Genomic DNA, 23,577 nt, shown 5'->3' with positions numbered 1-23,577 from the left:
CTTCACCTACTAAACGGCCAAAGAAAAACTCAATCACTAAGTCTTCATGCCAGCTGGGTTTCCAGCGGGAAATGGGACTACCCCGCGTTAGAGTCGCCCGGACGACGGGGGCCTTGACGTCTGTCTGCAGTCGCTGCTGGACTTCGGGCAGTGCGCCCGGCTGGACAGGGGCCCGATCTGACGCCGCTGCCGCTGCCGCTGCCGCTGCCGCTGCCGCTGCCGCTGCCGCTGCCGCTGCCGCGCGGGGCCGTCGCAGGGCTGGGACGGCGTCCATTCGGAAGAGCAGAAGTGGCGGCTATTTTCCGTTCAGCCCGTTCACCCACGCGTTTATGTTCGTCGGAGCTGCTGGAAAAGCACTAAAATCACAGGAAAATATTAATAGTTTTCTGTTAGACTGCAGGTGAGCTAACAGCGCAGGTGTGCGGGAGGCGAGCGGCGGCGGCGAAGGCCGGGGTAGGAGGCCGCCGACCTGGGAGCGCGGCCCTCCGGGGCGGGGCGACCTCTCACAAGGACACGGCTCCGGGGGCCCGCACGCTCCGCGGGGCTGCGCGCTGCCTGGGAGGGAGGGCGGTGGGAACGAAGGGACCGCGGCGCTGATTGGCTGCCCGTGAGCCAGGGGCGGGGCGTACGGAGGTTCCGGACCGCGCGAGCGGAAGGCCGCGGGCGTGCACTTCCGGTCTTTGTGGCTCGGCGCTCCGAGTCGGCGGCTTGCTCCCCGGCCGCCCCTGGGCTTCGCGGTGAGGGACGCGGGCCCCGAGCGGAGGGAGGGTGGGGAGGACGCGCGGCCGGGCGGCGGGCGCGGGCGCGGGGTGAAGGCGCCCTGCTCGCCGGGCCTGCCCGTCCGGGGTTTCCGAGCGCCCAGGGGACCCAGAGGAGGCCAGCTCGAGCCCTTGCCGTCCAGCGGGAAGGGCAGTCCCTCCCCTGCTCCGCGACTTCACAGATGCTCTTGTCTAACTGTGGCTGTAAAAATAGGCCGATGCGGCCGGGCTGGCTTAGTGAACCTAAGTAGTAGCCTGGATCTTCTAAACCCCTCAAGTTACTGTAGTGTTAGGACCAAATTATATTGCTCTGTCCTGCCGTTTCATGGGCCATGATACCCTCCTGTCGATACTCACCCATCCTAGAGTCAGGTCATGTGTGGTCTCGATCACAGAAATTCAATACATAATTATTTGTTGCCACATTTCACTCTAAAAAAATGTTTACTTACCCCCCCCTCCCCCCAATATTTTGAGCTGGAGAACGGAGATTGGCTTTTTTGCTGCTTTTGTGTCTCTGTGATCAAAGACAAGTTTTTGAGCACACAGTGAGCATTTAACAAACAGTTCTTGGTTAATTCCGCTGTAGATTCATTTACTCACGAGCAGAAACCTTTGTGTTCTTAATGCCTGGCTCACAACAGAGCCCATGGTGAGTGCCTCCGTGTTTGTTGAAGAAATGCGCTGAAAACTAAAATCGATCAGATGGCAGTTATTTTTAAAAAGTTTTTTTTTTAATCTGAATCAACTCATGTTTAATATGAAATCTTAAAGATGTTACTCCCCCTGCAAATGTAAACATTATTTGCCATAGATAGAAGGTAACTAAAAATAAAATTTTAAAAGCCCAGCATTATTGGGCCCCTGGGTGGTTCAGTGGTTGAGCCTCTGCTTTTGGCTCAGGTCGTGATCCCAGCGTCCTGGGATCAGTCCCGCATCAGGCGCCCTGCAGGGAGCCTGCTTCTCCCTCTGCCTGTGTCTCTGCCTCCCTGTGTCTCTCGTCAATAAATAAATAAATAAAATCTTTTTTTAAAAAAAGCCAGCATTATTAAATCCTAGCCACGTATTGTTATCCTTGGAAGTCTGAGCCTTATAGTTATTAAAAAAAAGAGTTCAGCAAGTTTTACAGACAAGTTAAAGACAGATTTTTTTTTCTCCTTGATACCATCAAAATTGGAAGAATTGAAAAGGAAATTTCTCATCTGATTCATGTTAATATTGCATTGTTTTGCTTTTAAAATTTCTTATAGTATTAGTGGCAGAAATTCTAAATGGGTGATATATGGGACGAGTGATCTTTAGTTTGTCACTTTATTATTACTTAGTTACAGCCTCAAACTTGTTCCCTTTCAACATATTACAGGGATGACTGACCTTTATTATAAATTCTTAGATATTTTTTTTCACTTGTATAAGTTAACTGTTTTTTATATATTTCAGGAAAGAAGAGATTACTCCAAGAAACTCTGAAGTATAATATCCAGTTTTAGTGAGCTTTTTGCTAAGTTGTTTAGGCCAGGATGGCTGTGGAATCCAGAGCGGTTTCAACCTTGGTCCCTCAAAATTCTCAAGATCAAGAACTAATACTAGTGAAAGTAGAAGAAAGCCTTTCCTGGGGTCAGAAATTTAAGCAGAGCGGGAGTATCAGATCCTGCCAAGAATTGTTTCGCCAGCAATTCAGAAAGTTTTGCTACCAGGAGACACCTGGACCCCGGGAAGCTCTGGGCCGACTCCAGGAGCTTTGCTATCAGTGGCTCATGCCAGAGTTGCACACAAAGGAGCAGATCCTAGAACTGCTGGTGCTGGAGCAGTTTCTGAGCATCTTGCCTGAGGAACTACAGATCTGGGTTCAGCAACATAGTCCAAAAAGTGGCGAGGAAGCTGTGACCCTGTTGGAGGATTTGGAGAGGGAATTTGATGATCCAGGGCAGCAGCAGGTGGGAACAGGGAGATGTGAAATGTTGTGGGAAGAGAAATTTACAGACGAGAGCATCTGGCACTCTCATAGCAGTGGAATGAAAAATTGTACTGAATCATACCCTGAAGTGACTACTATGGCCATACCTATCTGTATCCTTAAGTAGTTCTTTTTTCCCTATTGCTCATCCCCGGGAGATGTCTTCATTGACCTCTTTGCAATTTTGACTAAGCATTTTCCCTAGGAAGTTTCTCACAAAGCTAACCATATTTTACTGATTTCAGGGACCAGCAGTGCCATGGAAGGATTTGACATGTCTTGGAACATCCCAAGAGTTAACAAACATCCAACTCCAGCCTTTAAAGACACAGCTGAAACCCTGGGAACCTTGCCTTTCCCCTAAAAGTGGTAAGAAAGTAGAAACTCATCTGGGAACTGTTACCAGGCCCCTGGTTTTGAGGATACAGAATTAATTGCATTTTACAAACTTGCCGTATGTGAGCCTCACCTGTCTTACTGTAGACCAGGGGTACCCACTTTAGCAGCTTTGTATTCAGCAACCCTCATGAAGTGCAGTCATCCCTTTGTGTTTAAGGTTCCCTGTCATTTCTTCACTTATTCCTTGATTTTATAACTTAATAAGGTGCTAACACACATCTGGTACTGTGTGAGGCACTGGATCTCTACCTTCAAGGAATTTTTAGATCTAGTTGGGGTAATAGATAAGCAAAAAGGCAGTGGCAGTATAGTAAGTTACAGAGTAAAAGTGGGCTCTAGGTACTATGGGGGCATATATACACCCCTAACATACCTAACCCAATGTTAGAGATTCAAGGAGTACTTCTTGACAGAGACACCTCAACTAAGTTGAACTATGAGTAAGGAGAGAACCAGAGGAGGGAGGAATTGGGTCCTATCCTAAAGGGAAAAGCTTTTTTCTACTCACAACACTTCTGAACTGGATTGTGGGGTTTTCCTCACATAAAGCAGCACTAATTATGAGCGTAATTACCCAGAATTAGTACGCACCCCACAGGTTAAAGTTTTGGCCCCACAAGACTGCCTCCCCCCCCACACTTCAGATGGCAATTGCATGTAATGAATCCCCCCCAGGTCACCCACACTTCTGTCCAATTGACTGTAAATCTGACATTCTGAGACTACCTCCTCGGGTTTCATAATTTGTTATAATAGCTCACAGAACTCAGGGAAACACCTTGCTTATTACTCTTACCAGTTTATAAAGGACATAAGTGAACAGCCAGGTGAAGAGGTACATAGAGCAAGATCCAGAAGGGTTGAGAGCACAGGAGCTTCTGTCCCTGTGATGTTAGAGGTTCAACATTGTGGCACTTGGATGTATTCACCATCCCAGAAGTTCTCTTAACCCCTTTGTATAAGGTTTTTATAGAAGTTTCATTACATAGCCGTGGTTGGTGAAATCATTGGCCATTGGTGGTTAAACCTCCAGTCCCTCTCCCTGGAGGTCAGAAGGTGGGGTGGAAAGTTCAGCATTCTAATCAGGTACTTGGTTCCTTCAGGCTGGACAGCCCCTACCCTTCAGGAGTTACCTCATTAGCATAAACTGAGGTACTGGTTGATAGGGGCTTATGAATAACAAAAGACACTCCTCACTACCACTTATGAAATTACAAGGGCTTTAAAAGCTCTGTGCCAGGAACTGAGGATGCAGACCAAATATATATTTCCTATATCACAATATTACACAAGTAAAGGCCACAAAGTCCTGAAGGTGAGAGAATACAATTCATTCTGGGAACTTCGGGTAATTCAACTTAACTTGAATGGAGAATTCACAGGGGAGAGAAGGCAAGACACAACCAGGTAGGAAAATGGGACCCAGGCTGCAAAAACTTGTAGATCGTCCTAATTAGTTTTAACAGTACAGTGGAGCACATTTGAAAGATTTTAGGTAAGAGAGTAGTTGATTGGACTTGTGTTTTAGAACTTACCTGTAGATTGGAGGATAGATCTGAGGTAGGCAGGAGTAGAGTCCCCTTAGAGACTGTTGTAATCTAAATGGCCACAGTGAATAAATCAAAATGTATTCTGAGTGATGAGGAAGATTGAAGCTTCCTTCTGTTCACCAGTATTCAAATTACATTGCAGTAGCTGGTCATGGTTAAAAGTAGAGAATTTGGGAAAGGAGTTGAGGATAATACTCAGGTTTGAGTCTTGAACAACTTGGTTAATGATGGTGCTATTTGTGTAAATGGGAAAATATAAGGAAAAAATACATCTGATGATGTGTTTAGTCTGGGCTATTTTGATGCTTGTGAAGAATTCACAAATAATCCCCCAATTAGCATTGGAGATGAGAGTCTAAAGATTAATAGAGTGTATTGGGATAGAATTGGGGTCTGGGGAGACAATAGCTTATAAGTAGTGACTGAAACCTAGGGGGAGAGAGTTTGAAGATTGAGGGTACGAGAAAGCCCAGAACAGAATCTGAAAGACCTTGTATTTCAGTGATAGGTCTTGAATCTAAGAAATCAAGCTAAGATAGGTGGAAGAGAAATGTCCAGAAAGAAGGTTGGTCCCCAGTGAAGGTGCTACAGAGAAGCTAAGATCCAGAAAGTATTGGATTAAGCAGCTATGAAGTTGATGACCTTGATGAAAGTAGCGAGGGCGTGTGCAGGTAAGGCAGAAACCAGATTGCAGACAGATGAGTACAGATAACTTTTCAAAAAGCTTTACTCTGATTGGAAGTGAGGTTGCATGAGGAAGATGTGTAGGCAAGGAGAAATTTGGGCTTATTTATATGCTGATGAACAGGAGTCAGCAGAGAAAGAGGTTGAAAACCATAGGAAAAGAATGGTAGCACATTGATCAGTTGAAGTTTCAGAGGAAGCAGGAAAGAATAAACTTCCAACTGTAGATGTAGGCCTACATAGTATTAGAAAGGTGGAGGGGCCAGTATGGGCAGTTAAGGAAAAGATGTATGTGGACTGTGACGTCTTGTGGATGGAACCCTCTGTTTTCTATCACATGGAGAGTGGGTATTGAAAGTGACTAGAAAAATAAAAGTCTGTTTTTGCTGTTATTTCAGATTGTGAGAACAGTGAATCAGCGGCTAAGAAGGACATTTCAGGAGAAAAATCACAAGGACTTCCCCAGGAACCTTCGTCTGGAGGAGTTAGTGAACACGAAAGCAATTTAGAGTGGCAACAAGAAAGTGCTACAGGGGAGAAATTAAGAAGATCCCCTTCCCATGGGGGCAGTTTTAGTCAAGTAATCTTCACACACAGATCTCTAGGAAAGAGAGACCATCATGAGCCTCAAAGCGGCTTGATTCTAAGTGCAAACTCTATAACTTATCAGAAAGTTGCTACAGAAGAGAGACCTTACAGATGTGATGTGTGTGGGCACAGCTTCAAACAGCATTCCTCTCTAACGCAACATCAGAGAATCCATACTGGAGAAAAGCCCTATAAATGTAACCAGTGTGGGAAGGCTTTCAGTTTGAGGTCATACCTTATTATTCATCAGAGAATTCACAGTGGTGAGAAAGCATATGAATGTAGTGAATGTGGGAAAGCCTTCAATCAGAGCTCAGCCCTCATTAGACATCGCAAAATTCATACCGGTGAGAAGGCTTGTAAATGTAATGAATGTGGCAAAGCATTCAGTCAAAGCTCCTATCTCATTATACATCAAAGAATTCACACTGGCGAGAAACCCTATGAGTGTAACGAGTGTGGGAAAACCTTTAGCCAAAGCTCAAAGCTTATTAGACACCAGCGAATTCATACGGGAGAGAGACCTTATGAGTGTAATGAATGTGGAAAAGCTTTCAGGCAGAGTTCAGAGCTGATAACCCATCAGAGAATACATAGTGGAGAGAAGCCCTATGAATGTAATGAGTGTGGAAAAGCTTTCAGTTTGAGCTCAAACCTCATCAGACACCAGAGAATTCATAGTGGAGAAGAACCTTATCAGTGTAATGAATGTGGCAAAACCTTCAAAAGGAGCTCAGCCCTTGTTCAGCATCAAAGAATCCACTCTGGGGATGAAGCTTATATCTGTAATGAATGTGGGAAGGCTTTCAGGCACAGATCAGTCCTTATGCGCCACCAGAGAGTCCACACTGTAAAATAACTGGTGAATACAGTGAATGGTGTAAATATTCTGGTCAGAATTATATCTTGTTAGTTGAAAATGTTTACTTTGGAATGAGACTCCAGGCTGGTAAACTGCCAGGTCTGGAGTCATTCCAACTTACTGCAGCACTTCCCAATGCTACAGCAAATTGTCCCCCGAAAGCTTTTCCTGTGACGAATCAGAACAGCAAATGGAAGAATCACTGCTTCTAGCTTTTCTCTTACCATTAGGAATACTCAGGAAATAAGAAAACTGGGAATATAACATTAAAACCTCATTTTCATGAGAATGTCATAAAGAGGGTACAGCAACCCAGGCTGTCACTGCATCTAATTGTCCACATGCCAGGTTTGGTATACTGTATGAACAGTAAGAGGGTCATTTTGTCCCAGGAATACAAAAGTTTACTGACCAATTATGAACAGTGACAGGGCAGCAAGACAGATGAGGAAATGGTTTATCAATGATTTATTGAGCCCAGGGCGGTCCAGAAATGAGGAAGTGAAAATAATACAAATTAATTTATCCAACAGTTATTTTTTGTGGGCCTGTGTTGTGCCAGGCACTAGGACTACAATGGGAAATAAGACTGTCTACAGTCGAATGGACAAGGCAAACCGGCAGTGGCATTATGGCATGATCAGTGCTATGTGACCTTTATGAGTACCTGACCCAGCCTTGGATCAGGGAAAGTTTCTGAGAAGAAAACGATCTGAAGGATGAATAGGAGTTAGCCAGGGGAGTAGGCAGGCAGGCCAGGGAAGAATATTCCCAGGAGAGGGAACAATAGACCAAGGAAGAATGTCTGGCACATCCTGAGAAATTTTAAAGGGCCATTTTGTGTGGAGTGTAGCTGTTGAGTTCCTTTTGAAGTGGAGTCATGTCTGTAAGAGAAGCATGGATGTAGCCAGATCCTCTTAAGCAGTGTCTGTAGCAAAATAAGAATCAGTGGAGAAGCTTCTGTTGTTAGAGAAAACCTGGAGTTCTTGGGCCACAGGGTAGAGTGGAGCTTTTTCTTGGTCAGCTGTGGGCTGGAGAAAGGGTTAAACTAGTTTCCTTGCCTCTAGGCTAAGCTAGACCTTGTGCATGTTTGGAGGAGGCCCGATGGTTAGAGCCCAGCCTAGTAGTTAAGCCCCTGTTAGAGTTCTAAATCTTCCCACTAAACAGAAGGACTCCTTTGGTTCTTCAGACTATCAAAGCTGCTGTCTGCTTCCGGCTAACTCACAAAGCCCTGGGTCAGAAGCTGCTATGGCTACCACATTTGTTTCTGGGGCTGTACCTCCATAGCTGTAGTGCACTCCCTTGGCCTCAGGTGCTAAAAAATATTTGTCAGTTGCTAGGTCTGCGACTTATTCTCCAGGCACCTCACATGTGTGCAGTTTTGTCTTTTATTGGCAGTGTATCACAATCTTGTGAATTTTAGTTAAAGACTGTGCTAAAGGGAAGTGGCAACAAAAAGTAACAGTCCTGATCCATCCACAGACTGTGGGAGCCAGTAGGAAAAGTATCCTTGGACTGGTGCTTCTCAGTGCAATGCAGGAAAGTATAAAGTCAGCAACAAAAAAACCTGTTACTCACAATACCTAACAGGTCAGACAGAGTTCTAAAACTTTGCCAAAAAAAGGAAATCTATGGGAATCTAGAATCCTGTGCTTAGGGAAAGAGTTTTCATGAGGATAAGTAGAGAATACCCTTGTTGGGGCATATGTAGATGAGCAGATACTAACCAGTAAGAATGGCAGGGAGGCTAAATCCCCATGCTTGGAGAGTGAAAAGAGAAAGGGATAGGATGACTAACATGTAAGAGCTATTCATACTCAACTCTGTTTCCTCTCCCAAGGTAAAGACAAACTGAAAAGGGTAGGACAATTGATAGGTAGGAATTGATACAACATATATTACAAAAGGGAGAGATTATAGAGTTCTTAACATACCAGTACAAAACCTAAGAGGTACTTTGCTGAGGGCTTTGTATATATGTATTTGTTGTTTCTCTGAGCACATTTTGCAGATGAGGAAATGAAGGCTTAGGATCATGGCTTAGTATCTTATTAGCTAAAAAGTGGTGAGGTCAGACTTCAAAACCAGACAATAGGAAAACAACCCTTCTGTGGAGCCACTTCTCTATAGTATCTCCCCATGAAAAAGTCCCAGTAGAAAAAATTGTACTTAAGTAAGCCAATCACAAAAGAACAAATGCTAATGGGTGATAAACAGTCAGTTGCTAGAATTAAAAATGTAGGAGCACCTGGGTGGCTCAGTCAGTTAAGCGTCTGCATTCAGCTCAGGTCGTGATCCTCAAGTCCCGAGATGAAGCCTGGCTGTGGCTCCCTGCTCAGTGGGTTTCTTCCCTCTGCCCCTCACCCAGCTTGTTCTCTCTCTCTCTCTCTCTCTCTCTCTCTCTCTCTCTCTCTCTCTCATAAGTGAAAAATAAATGAAATCTTTAAAAAATAATAAATAGAATAAAAATTAAAGTGAGAGTTGAGATGGCACTTTTTCCCCTCATAAAATGAAGATTCAGGAAAATCAGGAATCCAATGCTGCTGGTGAGCTGTGAATAGATACCATCTCTGGCAATCAATCCCAGAAGCCTTAAGCATTGCCTTTTGACTTTAAAATTCTACCTGGAAATGTATGCTTCAGAAAACACCATGAATGTATACAAAGTCTTAAAAGCTGTTAAGATGTTGATGTCAAAAGAAATGACAACATATCTTAAGTAAAAATAGAACATGTACAATATGACTCCATGTAAAAAATATATTTATGCATTAAAAATCCTGGAAATATGTAATCTCAGTGCTACACCGGCTATCTCTGGGTGATAAAATTATAGGTGATTTAATTTTTTCCTTGTGATTCTGTGTCCTCCAAACTTTCCTACAAGAAATACCTCTAACTTCAGAGAAAGAAAGATTAAAAGGAATGAGAACCCAGGATAATCAAGAAATACTAAGGAAAATACGCGCTTTTTATATCATCTTTGTCCCTCCCAAGTCCTAAGTTACCTAACTTGTTAACTCTGACCCTAACTCTTCCTCATTGTTAATGGTTAGTGGCAGACACAACCATCTCACACTAGTATACAAAAAACCTCTGCAAATCATAAGTTTCTGTGCAAATAGAAGTTAACTGCATGAAGGCTATCTGTAATTGAGGAAAGCAATGACCTTGAAGTTGAGCCCTTGGTTCATGTTAGTGCTTTCTCATGAATTCTGCAGCCATGAGCAAGTCACCTCACAACCCTCAGTTTAAAGGAGCTGAAGTAGATGACCTTTTATAAAGCTTCAACATTCTTTGTGTTTATGAAAGAGCAGGCACCAAAATAAGGTAGATGTCAAAGGCAATTTGTAAAGATGTGCAATTTAGGCAGGGTCCTTAATACCACTTTCCTACCTCTTGCCTTCTCATTTCCATAGATTGCAATTAACTCTGCCCAGCTGGAGACTGGAAATTTAAGCAAATTTGACCTTGCTATATCCAAGCTCCCCTGTGAAATCCTTTGCTTCTCTTGCCCCATTATGTGAATCTAAGTATGGGGGATTGCCAATTAGATATTTCCCATACAGAAGAAACTGACCTGGAGAGCATTTCTGCAAAGAAGGGCAGACCCCAATGACACCCATCTACCCCCTACTTTCTAATGGATCAGAACCAGACATTGATACTGTCATCTGCAGCTGGTGCAAAGGATCACAAATCTAAAGGGTCTTGGGTTTTTTCTGTACATGTTTCTGTTGAGGACTTGCTGAGAGAGGAGGGGAAGTCTGTCACAGAACCCCAGGCTCTTGCCTCTAACGCTTCCTGCTTCTAAGGTGCACGCTGTATATGTATGTTTAAAGAGGCTGCTTGTTCTCCTTCCCACAGTTTTTCAACCAGCTGCCCCTAAACGTTGTGACTTCACCTGCTGAACTGCAGCCCAAAGGGCTATCAGCTTCCAGACACCTTTGGACACCTTTTGAAATAAAACCAAGAACATCAATCTTCTTACTTGCTCCAATCCCCCCTGCTTTCTCCCAGCATACCTCCACTTCTGTTACTATGCTCCTGAACAAATCATTTCCAGAGCAAAACTTTTAAGATTCAGATTTTATTACATCTTGTATTACATTCTAATACTCAACAGTTTAAGTATATACTCAAAGTATAAATGTTACGATCAGTTACTAAAAATGATTTAGCAAACAAGGTATTTACCAAAAAAATACTAGGGTTGGGGAAAGAAGAAACCAATAGATTGTATGCCAAAATGTTAACAATGTTTTTGTGGGTGATGGGATTGAGGGGGATTTCTACTTTTTCATTTTCTATATTACCAACATTTACAATTAATTCACAACCTGGGGGGGGGAAATCTTATTAAAATGAAAAATATGAAATCATCCAATTGTCACCTATAGGAAAAAGGCAACTCCATCTATTTGAAGGGTCTCTCCAGACTTCTGATTGACCTCACTCAATGAAAATCTCCCAACCTGTGGACACAAAAACTGTTCCTTCCCCCCACTTCACCTCCCATATTACCCCAAACAGCTTTGACCGTTGAGTCTTCAAAAGAGACAGTATCTGGAAGGTAAATCAGCATACCTTAGAAGATAATCAAACCTTCTCTTACATATGAATTGCCTTCAACAATTAATGGTTGTTTAATTAAAACTGCCAAAATAAAAATTAGCAGAGAAGTAGAGTTTTGAGGAATCTGGGGGTAATTCAATAAGTACCTTTGAGCCTGATAATAAGGGGAGGGGTAGGAAATGAGGACTAGTGGCTCCTGGGAAGGCAGAGCTCCCCACTCCTACGCTCCCATTTCCTGGGAGCTTCCCATTTCCTGAACTCTAGAGTCATGGCACACCAAACACTGTCCCTCTAGCCTCCCAATGTTTTCTTTCCTTGGTGTACATACATGCCTTTTTCCACAGGATGCACCAAAGTCTACCATCACACTAATTGTCCTGAGTACCTTAAGGTCTTTTACGTAACTCTGGGTCTGGGATAGGCTACCCAACTCTGTGATTATAAACAGGAAGAGAGGAACCAACACAAGTCCTGGCTTCTAAACCAAGGTCTATGCAAACAAATTCCTGCTGGAGGAGTCCTGATGAAGAGACCTCTCAAGATCCTCTCTCCATGCCTTTGTATGTGCTACAACCTCTACCTATAATGTTCTTCTCTTCCCTCTTGCCTTGACCTGGCTTATAGGCACCCTTTATTCCTCAAGAAAGATTTTGTCACATTCAGGGGATCCCTGGGTGGCACAGCGGTTTGGCGCCTGCCTTTGGCCCAGGGCGCGATCCTGGAGACCCGGGATCGAATCCCACGTCGGGCTCCCGGTGCATGGAGCCTGCTTCTCCCTCTGCCTGTGTTGTGTCTCTGCCTTTCTCTCTCTCTCTCTCTCTCTCTCTCTCTCTCTCTCTCTCTCTCTCTCTCTGTGTGTGTGACTATCATAAATAAAAAAAATTAAACAAACAAACAAGATTTTGTCACATTCAGAAAGCCTTTAGTGACTCACACCAGGTTAGGTGCCCCTGTTATGTATTTTGACAGAATCCTAGATATTTCTACCAAAGCACTTATCACACTTTACTGTCATTACCTGCTTAATAAATATATATGTATCTCATTAAGCCTTTAACTCTGGGAGGGCAATGGCCATGTCTACCCCTGATGGCTAGCACATAGCAGGTGCTCAATAAATAAAGAGACCTCAGTTGACCTCAGTAAGCTCAGGGTTGAGAAAAGGCCTGGCAAGGGGGGCACAATGAACTATAAACTAATCCAGGGCATAATTCAACATTTCACAACCTCACAATTCAACACTTTGGAGAACAAAGTGACACTCAGCACATGCCTCCGACTGCCAGATGCCCGCTGTTCTTGCTGGACAGAGATCCTTGCCATTGGAGGTACCACCTCTCAGTCTACCTGATAAGGAGCTCTTTCGGGATCTTTACCCCAATGCTGGCTGTATTGTGAAGGTGCCTGCCCATTCAACACATCCACAACCATCTTTGTGTGGATCACCTTATACAGCAAGTACTGACTTGGGAGTGGAAGGGCAGGAACTATGTTCTCAGGAAACTTTGGTGGTAGTGGGAGTGGGGAGGGGGTCTTGCCCCAAAAGTGAATCCCTAGTATTACAGAATTATACAACCCTGACATAAGAGTTAAACTCTGGTGTGAGTTCTCTGGTGCTGCATAAGGCCTGATCTGTGCCTAAATGTTTTCCTACATTTGCTACATTCATAAGGTTTCTCCCCAGTGTGGATTCTCTGGTGCTGCGTGAGGGCTGAGCTCTGATTGAAGGATTTTCCACATTCATTACACTCATAGGGTTTTTCTCCAGTGTGAATTCTTTGGTGTTCAATAAGGATGGAGCTTCTACCAAAAGCCTTACCACATTCAGTACACTCATAGCCTTTGTCTCCAGTGTGAATTTTCTTGTGCTGAATGAGGGCTGAGCTCCGGCTGAAGGCTTTCCCACATTCACTGCATTCATATGGTTTCTCTCCAGTGTGAATTCTCCGATGCCTAATGAGCTCTGAGCTGCCCCGGAAAGCTTTTCCACATTCACAACATTCATAGGGTTTTTCACCACTATGAATCCTCTGATGTCTAACGAGGTCCGAGCTCAAACTAAAAGCTTTGCCACACTCTTTACATGCATAAGGCCTCTCTCCAGTGTGAATTCTCTGGTGTCTAATCAGCTTTGAGCTCTGGCAAAAGGCTTTCCCACAGTCCAAGCACTCGTAGACCTTTCCTCCAGCATGAACTCTTTGCCGTGTTACAACATTTGAGTTCACATTGAGAGTTCTTTCACTCTTGTCATAGTCAAGGACACACTCTTCAGTAGAGACTTTCTTGTTGAACGTTGTCAGACTAAGATGTCTTTCCTGGGAAGGGGGAGGACTCCTTTTGTTCCTTGCAGCTGTTTCTTTTGGCTTCTCAATATTGGGAGAAGCTCCCAAAGCTTCTACTACCTGTCCTGAAGGACTTTCCCCAGGGAGTCTTCCTGGGGATATCATGGCCGCTGATGCTACACATTCAATAATTTCTTGCTTTGCTGTTAATACTTTGTCAGCTGCCAGCTTGCCGTCTAAAAATGTGAATAGAAATACTAGTGTCATTCAATCCTCATGTTAAAAGAAAGGAAATCTATCATAACAAGAATATAAAGTAACCCAAATGAAGTAGGTACTTACCTATTAGGAAAAATCTTAACTTGCTTCCTGATCTAGAATTTGGAGAAGTGACCTGGGGTGGGGTGAGAGGTGGCACCCTCAGAGAGTAAGGGAGACATAGAACAAGAGTCAGCAGTGGAGAGGAGGGATGGTGAGCAGGGAAAGACATGATTTAGAGGAGATGGTGATAAACAGGAGTAGCAATGAAAGATCAGGAAGCCAGGAGACTATCCTGAGTTAGAGGAGAAGATGTGTTTTCTGGCAACAAGGGAAAAGAAAAGAGACGATAGCGAGTGCTCAGGAGAAAAAAAAAAGAGGTCTAAGAAACCTGAATAAGTGGTACCCCTAGAAAAGTAAGAGAGCAGGATATAGATGAGGAAATGCTTTCGGAGTTAGAATTGAGCAGAGGTAGGTAAGCAAGAACTAGAATGCAGCATGGCAATTGCAGATTCTGGTAGGTTCTAAGTAGACCCAACGATTATAAGCAAATAGAATAAGATAGAGCATAAGAAAAGGAATATTGTAGTTTCCTGACTCATTCTGGGATCAGGTGGGAGTCTTATTATGTGCAAATGGTCAAAGGCAGATGGAAACAAGAGGCAGATGTGACCACCTGGAGCCAAACTTTCAGCTCTCAAAACCAGCCCCTCTCATTTCTAGATTTCTAGTAACTCAGGAGGAGACTACTAGGTGTTGGCTAAGGGAACTTGAATTATTTTGAGAGGGAATATCTGAAAAACTGTTCAGTTACTTTCATCCTCCCAGAAGTCCTCTAAACTTGAATGCGTTTTACAGATAAAGAAATGAAGGCTCAGAGAGGCAACATCATCTATGTAATTCAAATTAATTCGCAATTGGAAGAGTGAGGATTCAAAGATGCTCAGCATCAAGGCCTGCGGTTTTCCCCTATGTTCCCTACCTGGTCAGGGACCTGTATGGTCTAAAAGCCTTTTAACTAGGGATGTGGTCTTTAATTGCACATTAACAAACATGCTTTTAGCCTTTAATGTTATGTAGATGATGCTCCACTGTCCATCCAGACCTGCTTTATGAATATGGTGCCTCCTTCCCCCAGGTGCTGTGAGTGTTGGCTCCTAATACCCACAGGTGCCCCCTTCTCTGAAGAGTTGCCCTGGCTGATGAGAACCATCTGGCCCACGATGTTATTTACACCCCCACCTCCTTAAGAAGGGACAACTCAGCAGTGCCCTTAAGCTCGGGGTGGGGGTGAGGTCAGGATCCCACAAACCCGCAGAGACTAAGCCAAGGCTAAGTTTTACCCAAGACCACATTATGGCTTGATATTTTCCCTTCCTAACTCTGCTCTTCTCACTCCATTACAGATTTCTTCTGAAGGGCCCTCTGCACCCAAATCTCCATATCTCAGGCTCTTCTTCTGGCATGATATACTGTTAGGCTGGGAAAATCATAACCAAGGATATAGGTTGTAACAATGTAACAATGTGACTCTTAAAGTTCTTTCAAGGTGGATCCCTCCAGTGATTTAAACCTTACAACCTAGGTGAACAATGTGAAATACTCAACGTTAATTCCTCAGATGCAGGGCTCACCAAGACCCCTAAGACTGAAAAGCGATGAGCACAATGAGCCTTATCAGTCCACAGGAGTAATATGCCACTGTGAAGGAACAAAAACACAGTGCAACGGATGAGAGCTGGGAAATGAATCTATCATATATTTTAAATTAATCGGATCCTCCTTAGAGTTGTTTTTATTTTATCCTTGTACTTCAAATGAATGTGGAGGAACTGAAGCATGTCCAGAGAAATGTGCTAAGATGATCAGAGAGAATCAGAGGCAGTGAGATGCTTAGTCAAGAAAGATGTGGTACTCTCTTCCAGATTTTTTCCTCCCTTAGGTGCTCTGCCTCAGCCCTAAAGATTTCCTACATGTGTTACTCCTGTATTCTTTGGAGTTGTTTTTTTTTTTTTTAACCACTTAGTAATTAACTCCATTATAGTCAATAATTCTTAATATGAACTTTTCCTGTTCAAGTTGCTACACAGTTTCTATTACTGATACATTACTCATCTCCATCTTAGGGGCTGCCTTGCCAGTGGACCACAATATATAAAAACATCTATTGGTCTTTGAATATCATGGGTATAAGAGAATTTCATTAAAAATCTTAATTCTTGGGATCCCTGGGTGGCGCAACGGTTTGGCGCCTGCCTTTGGCCCAGGGCATGATCCTGGAGACCCGGGATCGAATCCCACGTCGGGATTCTGGCACATGGAGCCTGCTTCTCCCTCTGCCTGTGTCTCTGCCTCTCTCTCTCTCCCTGTGTGACTATCATAAATAAAATAAAAAAAAATTTTAAAAATCTTAATTCTTAACCCAAAGTTAGGAATTATATTAGAATCTCAGATTTTAGGCACAGCCAATGGAAGAATATTTTGAGACTTGGAGGCGGCCTTTCCATCATATTTCATGACAGCCACAATTGACTGTCATTAAGGAAATGTACTATGCCATAGCTGAAAGCCCTACCATCATCCTCAACCCCAAATGGACTGCAACTCCTTACCTCTCTCATGGGTAGTCTGGGACTCCTGAGCCTCACTCTTGCACTGGTTCTCCCAGGGTTGGAGCTGTATACTCAGAGACTTCAGTGGTCCTATGGATGTCATTTCCTTCCAGATCATTCCTTGGCCATGAGCTGTGTCCTAGGAGTAATCAAGTACCAGCACTATGATTCTGAGGATACAGAAGGAAAAACCCTAGAATAACAGGGCAAGGCAGCTAGAGCCAGAAACTCATTCAGATGATTAGACAGAAAGCAACAGGACTAAAAGCCCCAGTGCCTTGATCCCAGTAGAAAAATAACCCAGAAGACAAAAATTTTTAACTGTTAGCCACAAGGCTGCTTATAATGGCTTCCCACATTAACATTAATAGGTAAAACAAGCAAACAAGCAAACAAAACACATACTTCTTACCTGTTGCCTTGGTTCATCAAGCTCTTTCTCCAGCTCCTCCAGCATAGTCACGGCTTCCTCTCCATTTTCAGGCTGGTACTCTCGAAGCCAGGCCTGCAGCTCCTCAGGCAGGATGGCCAGGAACTGCTCCAGCACCAGCAGCTCCAGGATCTGCTCCTTGGTATTCACCTCTGGCCTCAGCCACTGATGGCAAAGTTCCCGGAGCTGGCTCAGAGCCTCCCGGGGCCCAGCGGAATCAGAGTAGCCAAACTGCCTGAACTGCTGGCGGAAGGTCTCCAGGCTACAGGTGTTTCCCTGACGGCCAAAGTCCTGCCCCCAAATAGAATTCTCTTCTTCAACCTTCACAATTATAAGTCCTTCTGGTTCTTTTGGAGCATGGTAGGCCAGGGCTGTGGCTCTTCCTGACATTCTGGGAAGCAACAGTCTAAAAATGCTGCCCAGTGGAGTCAGGGAGGGAATGGTCTGTGTTTAAGAGATTCCTTCTGAATTCTGATTCTTCAGGGAACTCCTGAGATGGACAATGTTAATGTTACACAGGGGGGAAAATGTGCTTAGAATAAAAATGCAGGTTTTCGAAGATCAATTGCCAGAGAGTGTAGCACTGTAAAGAAAAGTGACTAAAAGGGAGCTCCCACATAAAACAATACATTAATAGATGATTCAAGATTTTTTTCAAGATCAGAAATAATAACTTAAGAATCACCAAAATCAGGGGCACCTGGGTGGCTCAACAGTTGAGTGTCTGCCTTTGGCTCAGGTCGTGATCCTGGGGTCCTGGGATCGAGTCCTGCATCGGGCTCCCCGCAGGGAGCCTGCCTCTCCCTCTGCCTATGTCTCTGCCTCTCTCTCTGTGTCTTTCATGAATGAATAAATACAATCTTTAAAAAAAGAGAGAAAAGAGTCATCAAAATCAACTCAACTTTAGAAATAATGTTAGGGTCAACATCAGGGATAATAGTGCTTCTGGATCATGGAAAGCATATCACTGTAGCAAAACACTGTAGTATATTATTCTCAGAATAATAATCACCATATTTTTAAGTACCTATTAGACAGCAACAGTAGCCAGATATTTAACATAAGTTTTATATGATTTCCCTAATAATTCCATAAGAACAATCATAATTACGCCTATTTCCAAATGAGGCTACTGAGATGCATAAGTTGACCAAAGAGACACAGCCTGTAAGCAGCAGAACCAGACTCTGCAACAAGACTATCAAGCTCTTTTATGCTCTGGGGGTCTCCCCCAAAGGGAATTTGCATTTAATAAACACCTATTATGAGCCAGGAACTTTACAAATACTATTTTATTGGGGCTTGGCAATAATACTATGAGGTAAGTATTATCATCCCCACTTTATTGATGAAGAAACTGAGATTTTTAAAAGTTAAGTAGGAGCACCTGGGTGGCTCAGTTGGTTAAGCATGTACCTTCAGCCTCATGTCATGATCTTGGAGTCCCGGCATCGAGCCCTGCATCAGGCTCCCTGCTCAACGAGGAGTCTGCTTCTCCCCCTGCTCCTTTACGCTCTCACTCTCAAATAAATAAATAAAGTATTTAGAAAAAAATGAAAGTTAAGTAATTTACCCATGGCCCCAATTTGGTAAATAGCAAAGTCAACGCATGAACCTAGAGTTGCCCAATTCTAAAGCACTTGTTTATTACAGAATGGGTTAACCCAGGACAATCTTGGTGGATACTACGTATTTTAAATGGTGGTGAAAATGTTAGGAAAGTGTCATAGAGAATGGCCAGAGTGAATGTACAAAGAATTCTTGACTTTAAGTCACAGGTTCTGAGAAAAGAAAAGAATGAATTCCTTCATTCATTATTTCAACAAATACTTGAGCTATGCGCTAGGCAGTGTACTGAACAGGATTCTGAGGATTAAAAGGTCTGTCCTCAAAGACTCCTTCATATGACAAAGTAACAAGTAAACCGGCAAATGCAGTGTGATAAATCCAAGGAGAGAGGGAAGCAGGCCAGGTGGCACAGAGAAAGACAACTAAGACCAGGGAGAACTGCCTGCGGAGAGGAGACATGTCAGCAGAGACTGATGAAAATGAGTCAGGTGAAGATGTAAAGTAAGGTCATTCAGGCAAAGACAACAGTGGGTAAGGAGAAGATGTGGCTGAATGAGGGAGCTGCACGTGGTTTAGGGAGGACAGACCAATGATTGCCACCTCTGGCTCAGAATCAGCCATGAAGCATGGACCCACAATAGACTGCCTGAGTCAGATCTCTGTGGGTGAGGCTTCAATAAGTAAGTACCCCAAATGCTTCTGATATGAAGCCATGGTTTAAAAGAAAAAAAAAAAAAGGCAGGTCAGAGCCTGGGACAGAGTTCAGGAATAGTGAGAAAGGAGGCACCTACTGAGGGATAGTAGGCCAAGGGTCTGAAAGCTTGTATTGCAGAGGTTGCATTTGATCCCCACAGCCATGAGAATGGCTGGAGGATCTGTCTGCCCACTCAGCAAGGGACATGAAGAAGAGACAGGAAGGGGTCTGTTGCAACCATTTGGGCAAGGAGGGCCTGAGGTATGGGAGCCAGAGATAAGGATGGGAGATTTGACAGGACTCAGGGACACATGGGCTAAGGGTTTGGAAGAAAGAGGAGTCAAAGATAGGTTTTCAGATGGTGCTGGTGACTGAAATGGTGGTGGTATCATTTCCTTAGTTATTTATGATAAAATTAGGTCTGAGATGCCTACAAAGCAGCATTTCCTAAATTATGTTTTTGCTATAAACACCTCAACACAGAGAAACTTGGGAATAATTTTCCTCTTAATTTTTTGGTACTTGAAAAATACTAAATATATTTCTTTAGTTCTATTATGTGACAATTGGTATTTAAGAAATCCCATAACAATGCAACATCAGATCTATGTGTCACTCTGCATATAGCATTTACCAAGGGCAGCATCACATTAACATGTGTGCTTTTATTTAGTGATCACTAGTCTATGTATGTCATGGATCTTCCCCCTTTAATTTCAATGTTTGTGATAATATTAAATTTTTATTATAAGTACTAATGCCAGGTGTCTCAGCAGTTAAGTGTTTGCCTTTGGCTCAGGGTGTGATCCTGGAGTCCTGGGATTGAGTGCCACATCAGGCTCCCTGCATGGAGCCTGCTTCTCCCTCTGCCTGTGTCTCTGCCTCTCTCTCTGTCTCTGTCATGAATAAGTAAAAAAAAAAAAAAAAAAATCTTAAAAAAATACATTAATGCCTCACCAACTTGTTTTCCATAGGTATGTGGCTGAAGGGAAGTATTTCATCATAAAGCGTTGTTTCTCTTCCTTCTTCCATTTCCTTGAGAGACCCACCCTCTTCTACATCAGAGTTCCATAGGTTAGCCCTTAAGTCTGGCACTGTCTTCACTGTCTCCCAGGCATCTCTACTCTGGGCCTCTCATCTGAGCACCAGCCCTATTTACCCACTGTTCCTCACTCCCACCTCATGAATTTCTCAAAGGGACCTTAAACAGCACATCAGTGATTCCTCCCACTCTAATTCTGCTCCTCCCCAATGGTCCCCTCTAGGGAAGTAGGAACATCCATCTGGCTGCACTTCTAGAAATCTGGAAACATCCCTAACACCTCTTTCCTGTATTTAATGCAAATTAAGTCCTACTGATTTTACTGCCTATCTCCAGAATCTGCCCTTCCATATCTCTCCATCAGCAACCAACCTGTCACACTATACAATTACACACAGTCTGCTCATATTGTAACCAGGGCAACCTTCTCAAATTGCAAATCTGATCCTGTTCCTCTGACCAGTTTTTAAAAAGCAAATGCAGAAACAAAATCAAAATCCTTAGCCAGTCTCTTTGATTGTACTCATCTCATTTTACAGATTCCTGAGCTGTGCCCCAGCCTGAGTCAGAAAGTCTCGTTTTATATTTGTAAAACATTCTGCAAGTGATTCTGATACAGGCAGGGTTGGGTCAGAGTCATCATAGACACAGTTAAAGAGAATTGTGTTCCTTTCAGAGCACTTGTCTCATTTTGTGAGTTTGTATACTTTAGTGGGACTATTGGGTTAATACCTATCTTCTCTGTGATTCAGCTATAAGTTACATCAACATTTTTGCTCACCATTTTCTATCATCCAATCCAATGCACAGAACAGAGGAGGTGCCATATATATGTATCTATATATATGGCATATATACATGTATCTATATATATATATACCTCATTTATATATATATATATATGAATACCACTATAATGAAAAAAAAAGTTTCCAAGAGGCAATGGTCAACACTATCAAATGCCTAATAAGGACTGAATGATGTTTCCATTGTTCTCATAGTGCAGAAAGATGACTTAGTTCACAGGACACCAGCTTTGGAGTTAAGTGACCCAACGGTTTGGAATCATAGTGCAGCCTCTTATTATCTTAATAGCTCTGTGATGACAGTCACCAACCAAATCTAATATTCTATTTCCTCTCCTAAAAAAGGGAGTTAATACTTTCATTGCACTGTTATTATAGGAATTGGAAGTAACATAAGACATCTTGAGTAGCGGTTAGTGTATTAAGCATGTCTTTTTATCCTGGTGTTTTGATATCTGGGCCTTGCTTACACTGGAGGGACTGTCCTTCCCAGAGCTAGCAGATTCCTAGAGATAATAAACTCACTTCCAAATGTGCTTTTCACATGCAAACCACCAACCCAAAGCCCACTCCCCACCACCTCTTGCACTGGGTTCTCACCTCCAGGGCCACCATTCCCCTGCACTAATCACCCATGGTCAGAAAATTAGTGTCAAACCAGGGAGCTTTTCTATGCCACAGAGCCCAAGGAAACTATTCAACCTAAGCCTGTTTACCCTGCCTCACCCAGTGCTTCCCACAGAAGCCACAGTCGAGGCTCCTGTTCACTTTCCCCTCACCTGGCCTCCTGACTGATCCTGTAATTTTGCCATGTGACCATGTGGGGCATGGCATACTTCCTCTTCTTGGAAACTATGAGTAACGAACTATCTTTTGAATGGCCATCATCTCCTGATGTGTTGGCTTCACCATGACTAACTTGGCCCAGAGCAAGTTCTCAATGCACGGTAGATATGGCGCAAGGGAAAGGCAAATTCCACATCACAAGGCATGAGTTATAGAATAGGCTTTATTGGGGAAACTTATCAGCTAGGGGTCGGTAAAAAAAGAGCACCGGTCCATTGAGTCTTCCATCATCCCCAAAAGGGAATTCTGGAGAGAGGTGCTGCAGTTTCAGGGAAGAAAGAGCTCCTTCTACCTTCTTATAGGTAAATGTGAGAAAGCAGCCTTGTCAGTGGGGGCCATAAGTTGACTGCTTGGGACCAGAATTGTGTTTCTAAGTGTCTGTGTTTACAGAGTTGTCTAGGGTACCCATGTGGAGGGCTGGAAGCACCGAGCTGAGATCCGGGCCTTCCCCCTGGGAGGAGGGGAGAGCCTGGTCCCAGCTAGCTCTCAGTCCAAGCAACCCAAGAACCCCCAGGGCACTTTTGGTCAAAACTGCTGGCTGCAGGATGGCTGTGATGATAATGTACCTGCATTGTTTGCTTACTTAATTGTAACAGAAAACACGGAGTTTTCACTGTGCAGCGGGGCACTGTCTCTACCTGTTCATCTTCACAGCACTTTAAGGTCTCAGTTCTACGGTCTTACTCAACAGAAGCTGAGAAATCAAACTTTGTCTCGGGCCCCACGGCTTGCAAGTGGTGTAGTCTGGCCTGTTCTCAAAGTGGTCTGACTCCAGAGTCCATACTCTCAGAGGCTGATGCCCTTCCACATCTGCCTTCCCAGCCAGACCAGTGGCCCTTTCCAGGAGGAGGAGGAGGAGGAGGTCCCGGGTGTGCTTCCACAGGTTTCTTTGGCCGTATTTACGGAATGCCTCCTCCGTGCAGGCACTGAGCCAAGAGTCCTAAAACAGGACCGTGTCCTTGCCGTTACAGAACTTAACCAATTTAGTAGGGAGGCAGACGTTAAACAGAAAAGGCCACATAAGGAGTCATGTCTGACTTAGTCGGGGTGAGAACTACAAAGGGGAACGTCGAAAGGGCTCTGAGGATCCAACCTAGACTGGGGAAGTCAGGACCGACAGCCCAGCGAGCTCTGACCGCCTAAGGGGTGGGAGGGAGGCTGCCCCAGTTCACCTCCGACTCCTCGGCCCCGCGGCGGGCACACAGGGGGCGCCCGCTAAGTGCTTGCGGCGGCCAGGGACGCCGGGGCGGTGGAGGAGCAGGCCTACGCGCAAAGGCGTGAAGGGACGCGCCGGCGGCCGGGCACAAGCGTCGAGGAGGCGCGGCCACCTGCGGGGGCCGCGGGCTCTGCCTGGGGGCGGGGATAGGCTGAGGCCGGACGGGGGCGGTTTGGGAAGCACCCGGGGCCGCGCTGCCGGACCGCCTCACTCACCCTTGGCTCGGCTGGCTGCCGGACGGACCCCAGGCGGGGAGCTGAAGGGCCTCGGGCCGCGCGCGCCGGAAGTGGGGGCGGGCGCGCCCCTCTAGGAAGCCCGGAGGACTGCGGCTCGGTGCCCGGCGCGCGGCGCGCGGCGCGGAGGCCTGGGAGGAGGGGTGCGGCGCCGGCGCGGAGGGCGGCTCTCCGGGCGGGCCCCGGTCGCGACAGCCCCGATTCTAAAGGGGTTGA

At 44.5% G+C, this 23,577-nt stretch overlaps 2 protein-coding genes across 4 annotated transcripts; one reads left to right on the top strand and one right to left on the bottom strand.

Moving 5' to 3' along the window:
- The first annotated feature begins 337 nt into the window (after positions 1 to 337).
- Positions 338 to 10,180, top strand: LOC129508805 (zinc finger protein 397). 2 transcript variants are annotated; one of them, XM_055323928.1, is made up of 4 exons: positions 338 to 400; positions 2,199 to 2,695; positions 2,961 to 3,084; positions 5,747 to 10,180. In XM_055323928.1, exons 2-4 carry the CDS (start codon positions 2,279 to 2,281, stop codon positions 6,793 to 6,795), a joined length of 1,590 nt encoding a protein of 529 aa, XP_055179903.1. In that variant the 5' UTR covers positions 338 to 400; positions 2,199 to 2,278; the 3' UTR covers positions 6,796 to 10,180. The 2 variants fall into 2 exon arrangements, with proteins under 2 accessions (XP_055179903.1, XP_055179904.1); XM_055323929.1 differs by lacking the exon at positions 338 to 400 and adding an exon at positions 682 to 737.
- A 610-nt stretch (positions 10,181 to 10,790) lies between these two features.
- On the bottom strand, positions 10,791 to 23,404 carry LOC129508806 (zinc finger and SCAN domain-containing protein 30-like). Of its 2 annotated transcripts, XM_055323931.1 has the most exons (5): positions 23,344 to 23,404; positions 17,656 to 17,815; positions 16,938 to 17,445; positions 16,526 to 16,664; positions 10,791 to 13,891 (listed from the first exon to the last, which is right to left on the bottom strand). In XM_055323931.1, the coding sequence occupies exons 3-5, from the start codon at positions 17,343 to 17,345 to the stop codon at positions 12,963 to 12,965; spliced, it is 1,476 nt and encodes a 491-aa protein (XP_055179906.1). In that variant the 5' UTR covers positions 17,346 to 17,445; positions 17,656 to 17,815; positions 23,344 to 23,404; the 3' UTR covers positions 10,791 to 12,962. The 2 variants fall into 2 exon arrangements, with proteins under 2 accessions (XP_055179906.1, XP_055179905.1); XM_055323930.1 differs by having other exon boundaries at positions 16,938 to 17,815.
- Positions 23,405 to 23,577: the final 173 nt, after the last annotated feature.

The sequence above is a fragment of the Nyctereutes procyonoides genome, unplaced genomic scaffold (assembly GCF_905146905.1).
Source record: "Nyctereutes procyonoides isolate TBG_1078 unplaced genomic scaffold, NYPRO_anot_genome, whole genome shotgun sequence".
NCBI classification, from domain to species: Eukaryota; Metazoa; Chordata; class Mammalia; order Carnivora; family Canidae; genus Nyctereutes; species Nyctereutes procyonoides.
Note: the sequence above shows the minus strand (reverse complement) of the source record. Positions and strands in the feature narration are given on the sequence as shown.

Bases quoted from the DNA above. Each gene is read 5' to 3' on its own strand.
- LOC129508805 (XM_055323928.1), top strand. From the start codon at position 2,279: ATGGCTGTGGAATCCAGAGCGGTTTCAACCTTGGTCCCTCAAAATTCT. The intron at 2,696-2,960 runs GTGGGAACAGGG...TACTGATTTCAG, and splicing joins ATGATCCAGGGCAGCAGCAG to GGACCAGCAGTGCCATGGAA. The intron at 3,085-5,746 runs GTAAGAAAGTAG...CTGTTATTTCAG, and splicing joins TTGCCTTTCCCCTAAAAGTG to ATTGTGAGAACAGTGAATCA.
- LOC129508806 (XM_055323930.1), bottom strand. From the start codon at position 17,345: ATGTCAGGAAGAGCCACAGCCCTGGCCTACCATGCTCCAAAAGAACCA. The intron at 16,665-16,937 runs GTAAGAAGTATG...GATTACTCCTAG, and splicing joins TTGATGAACCAAGGCAACAG to GACACAGCTCATGGCCAAGG. The intron at 13,892-16,525 runs GTAAGGAGTTGC...TCACATTTTTAG, and splicing joins CCAGACTACCCATGAGAGAG to ACGGCAAGCTGGCAGCTGAC.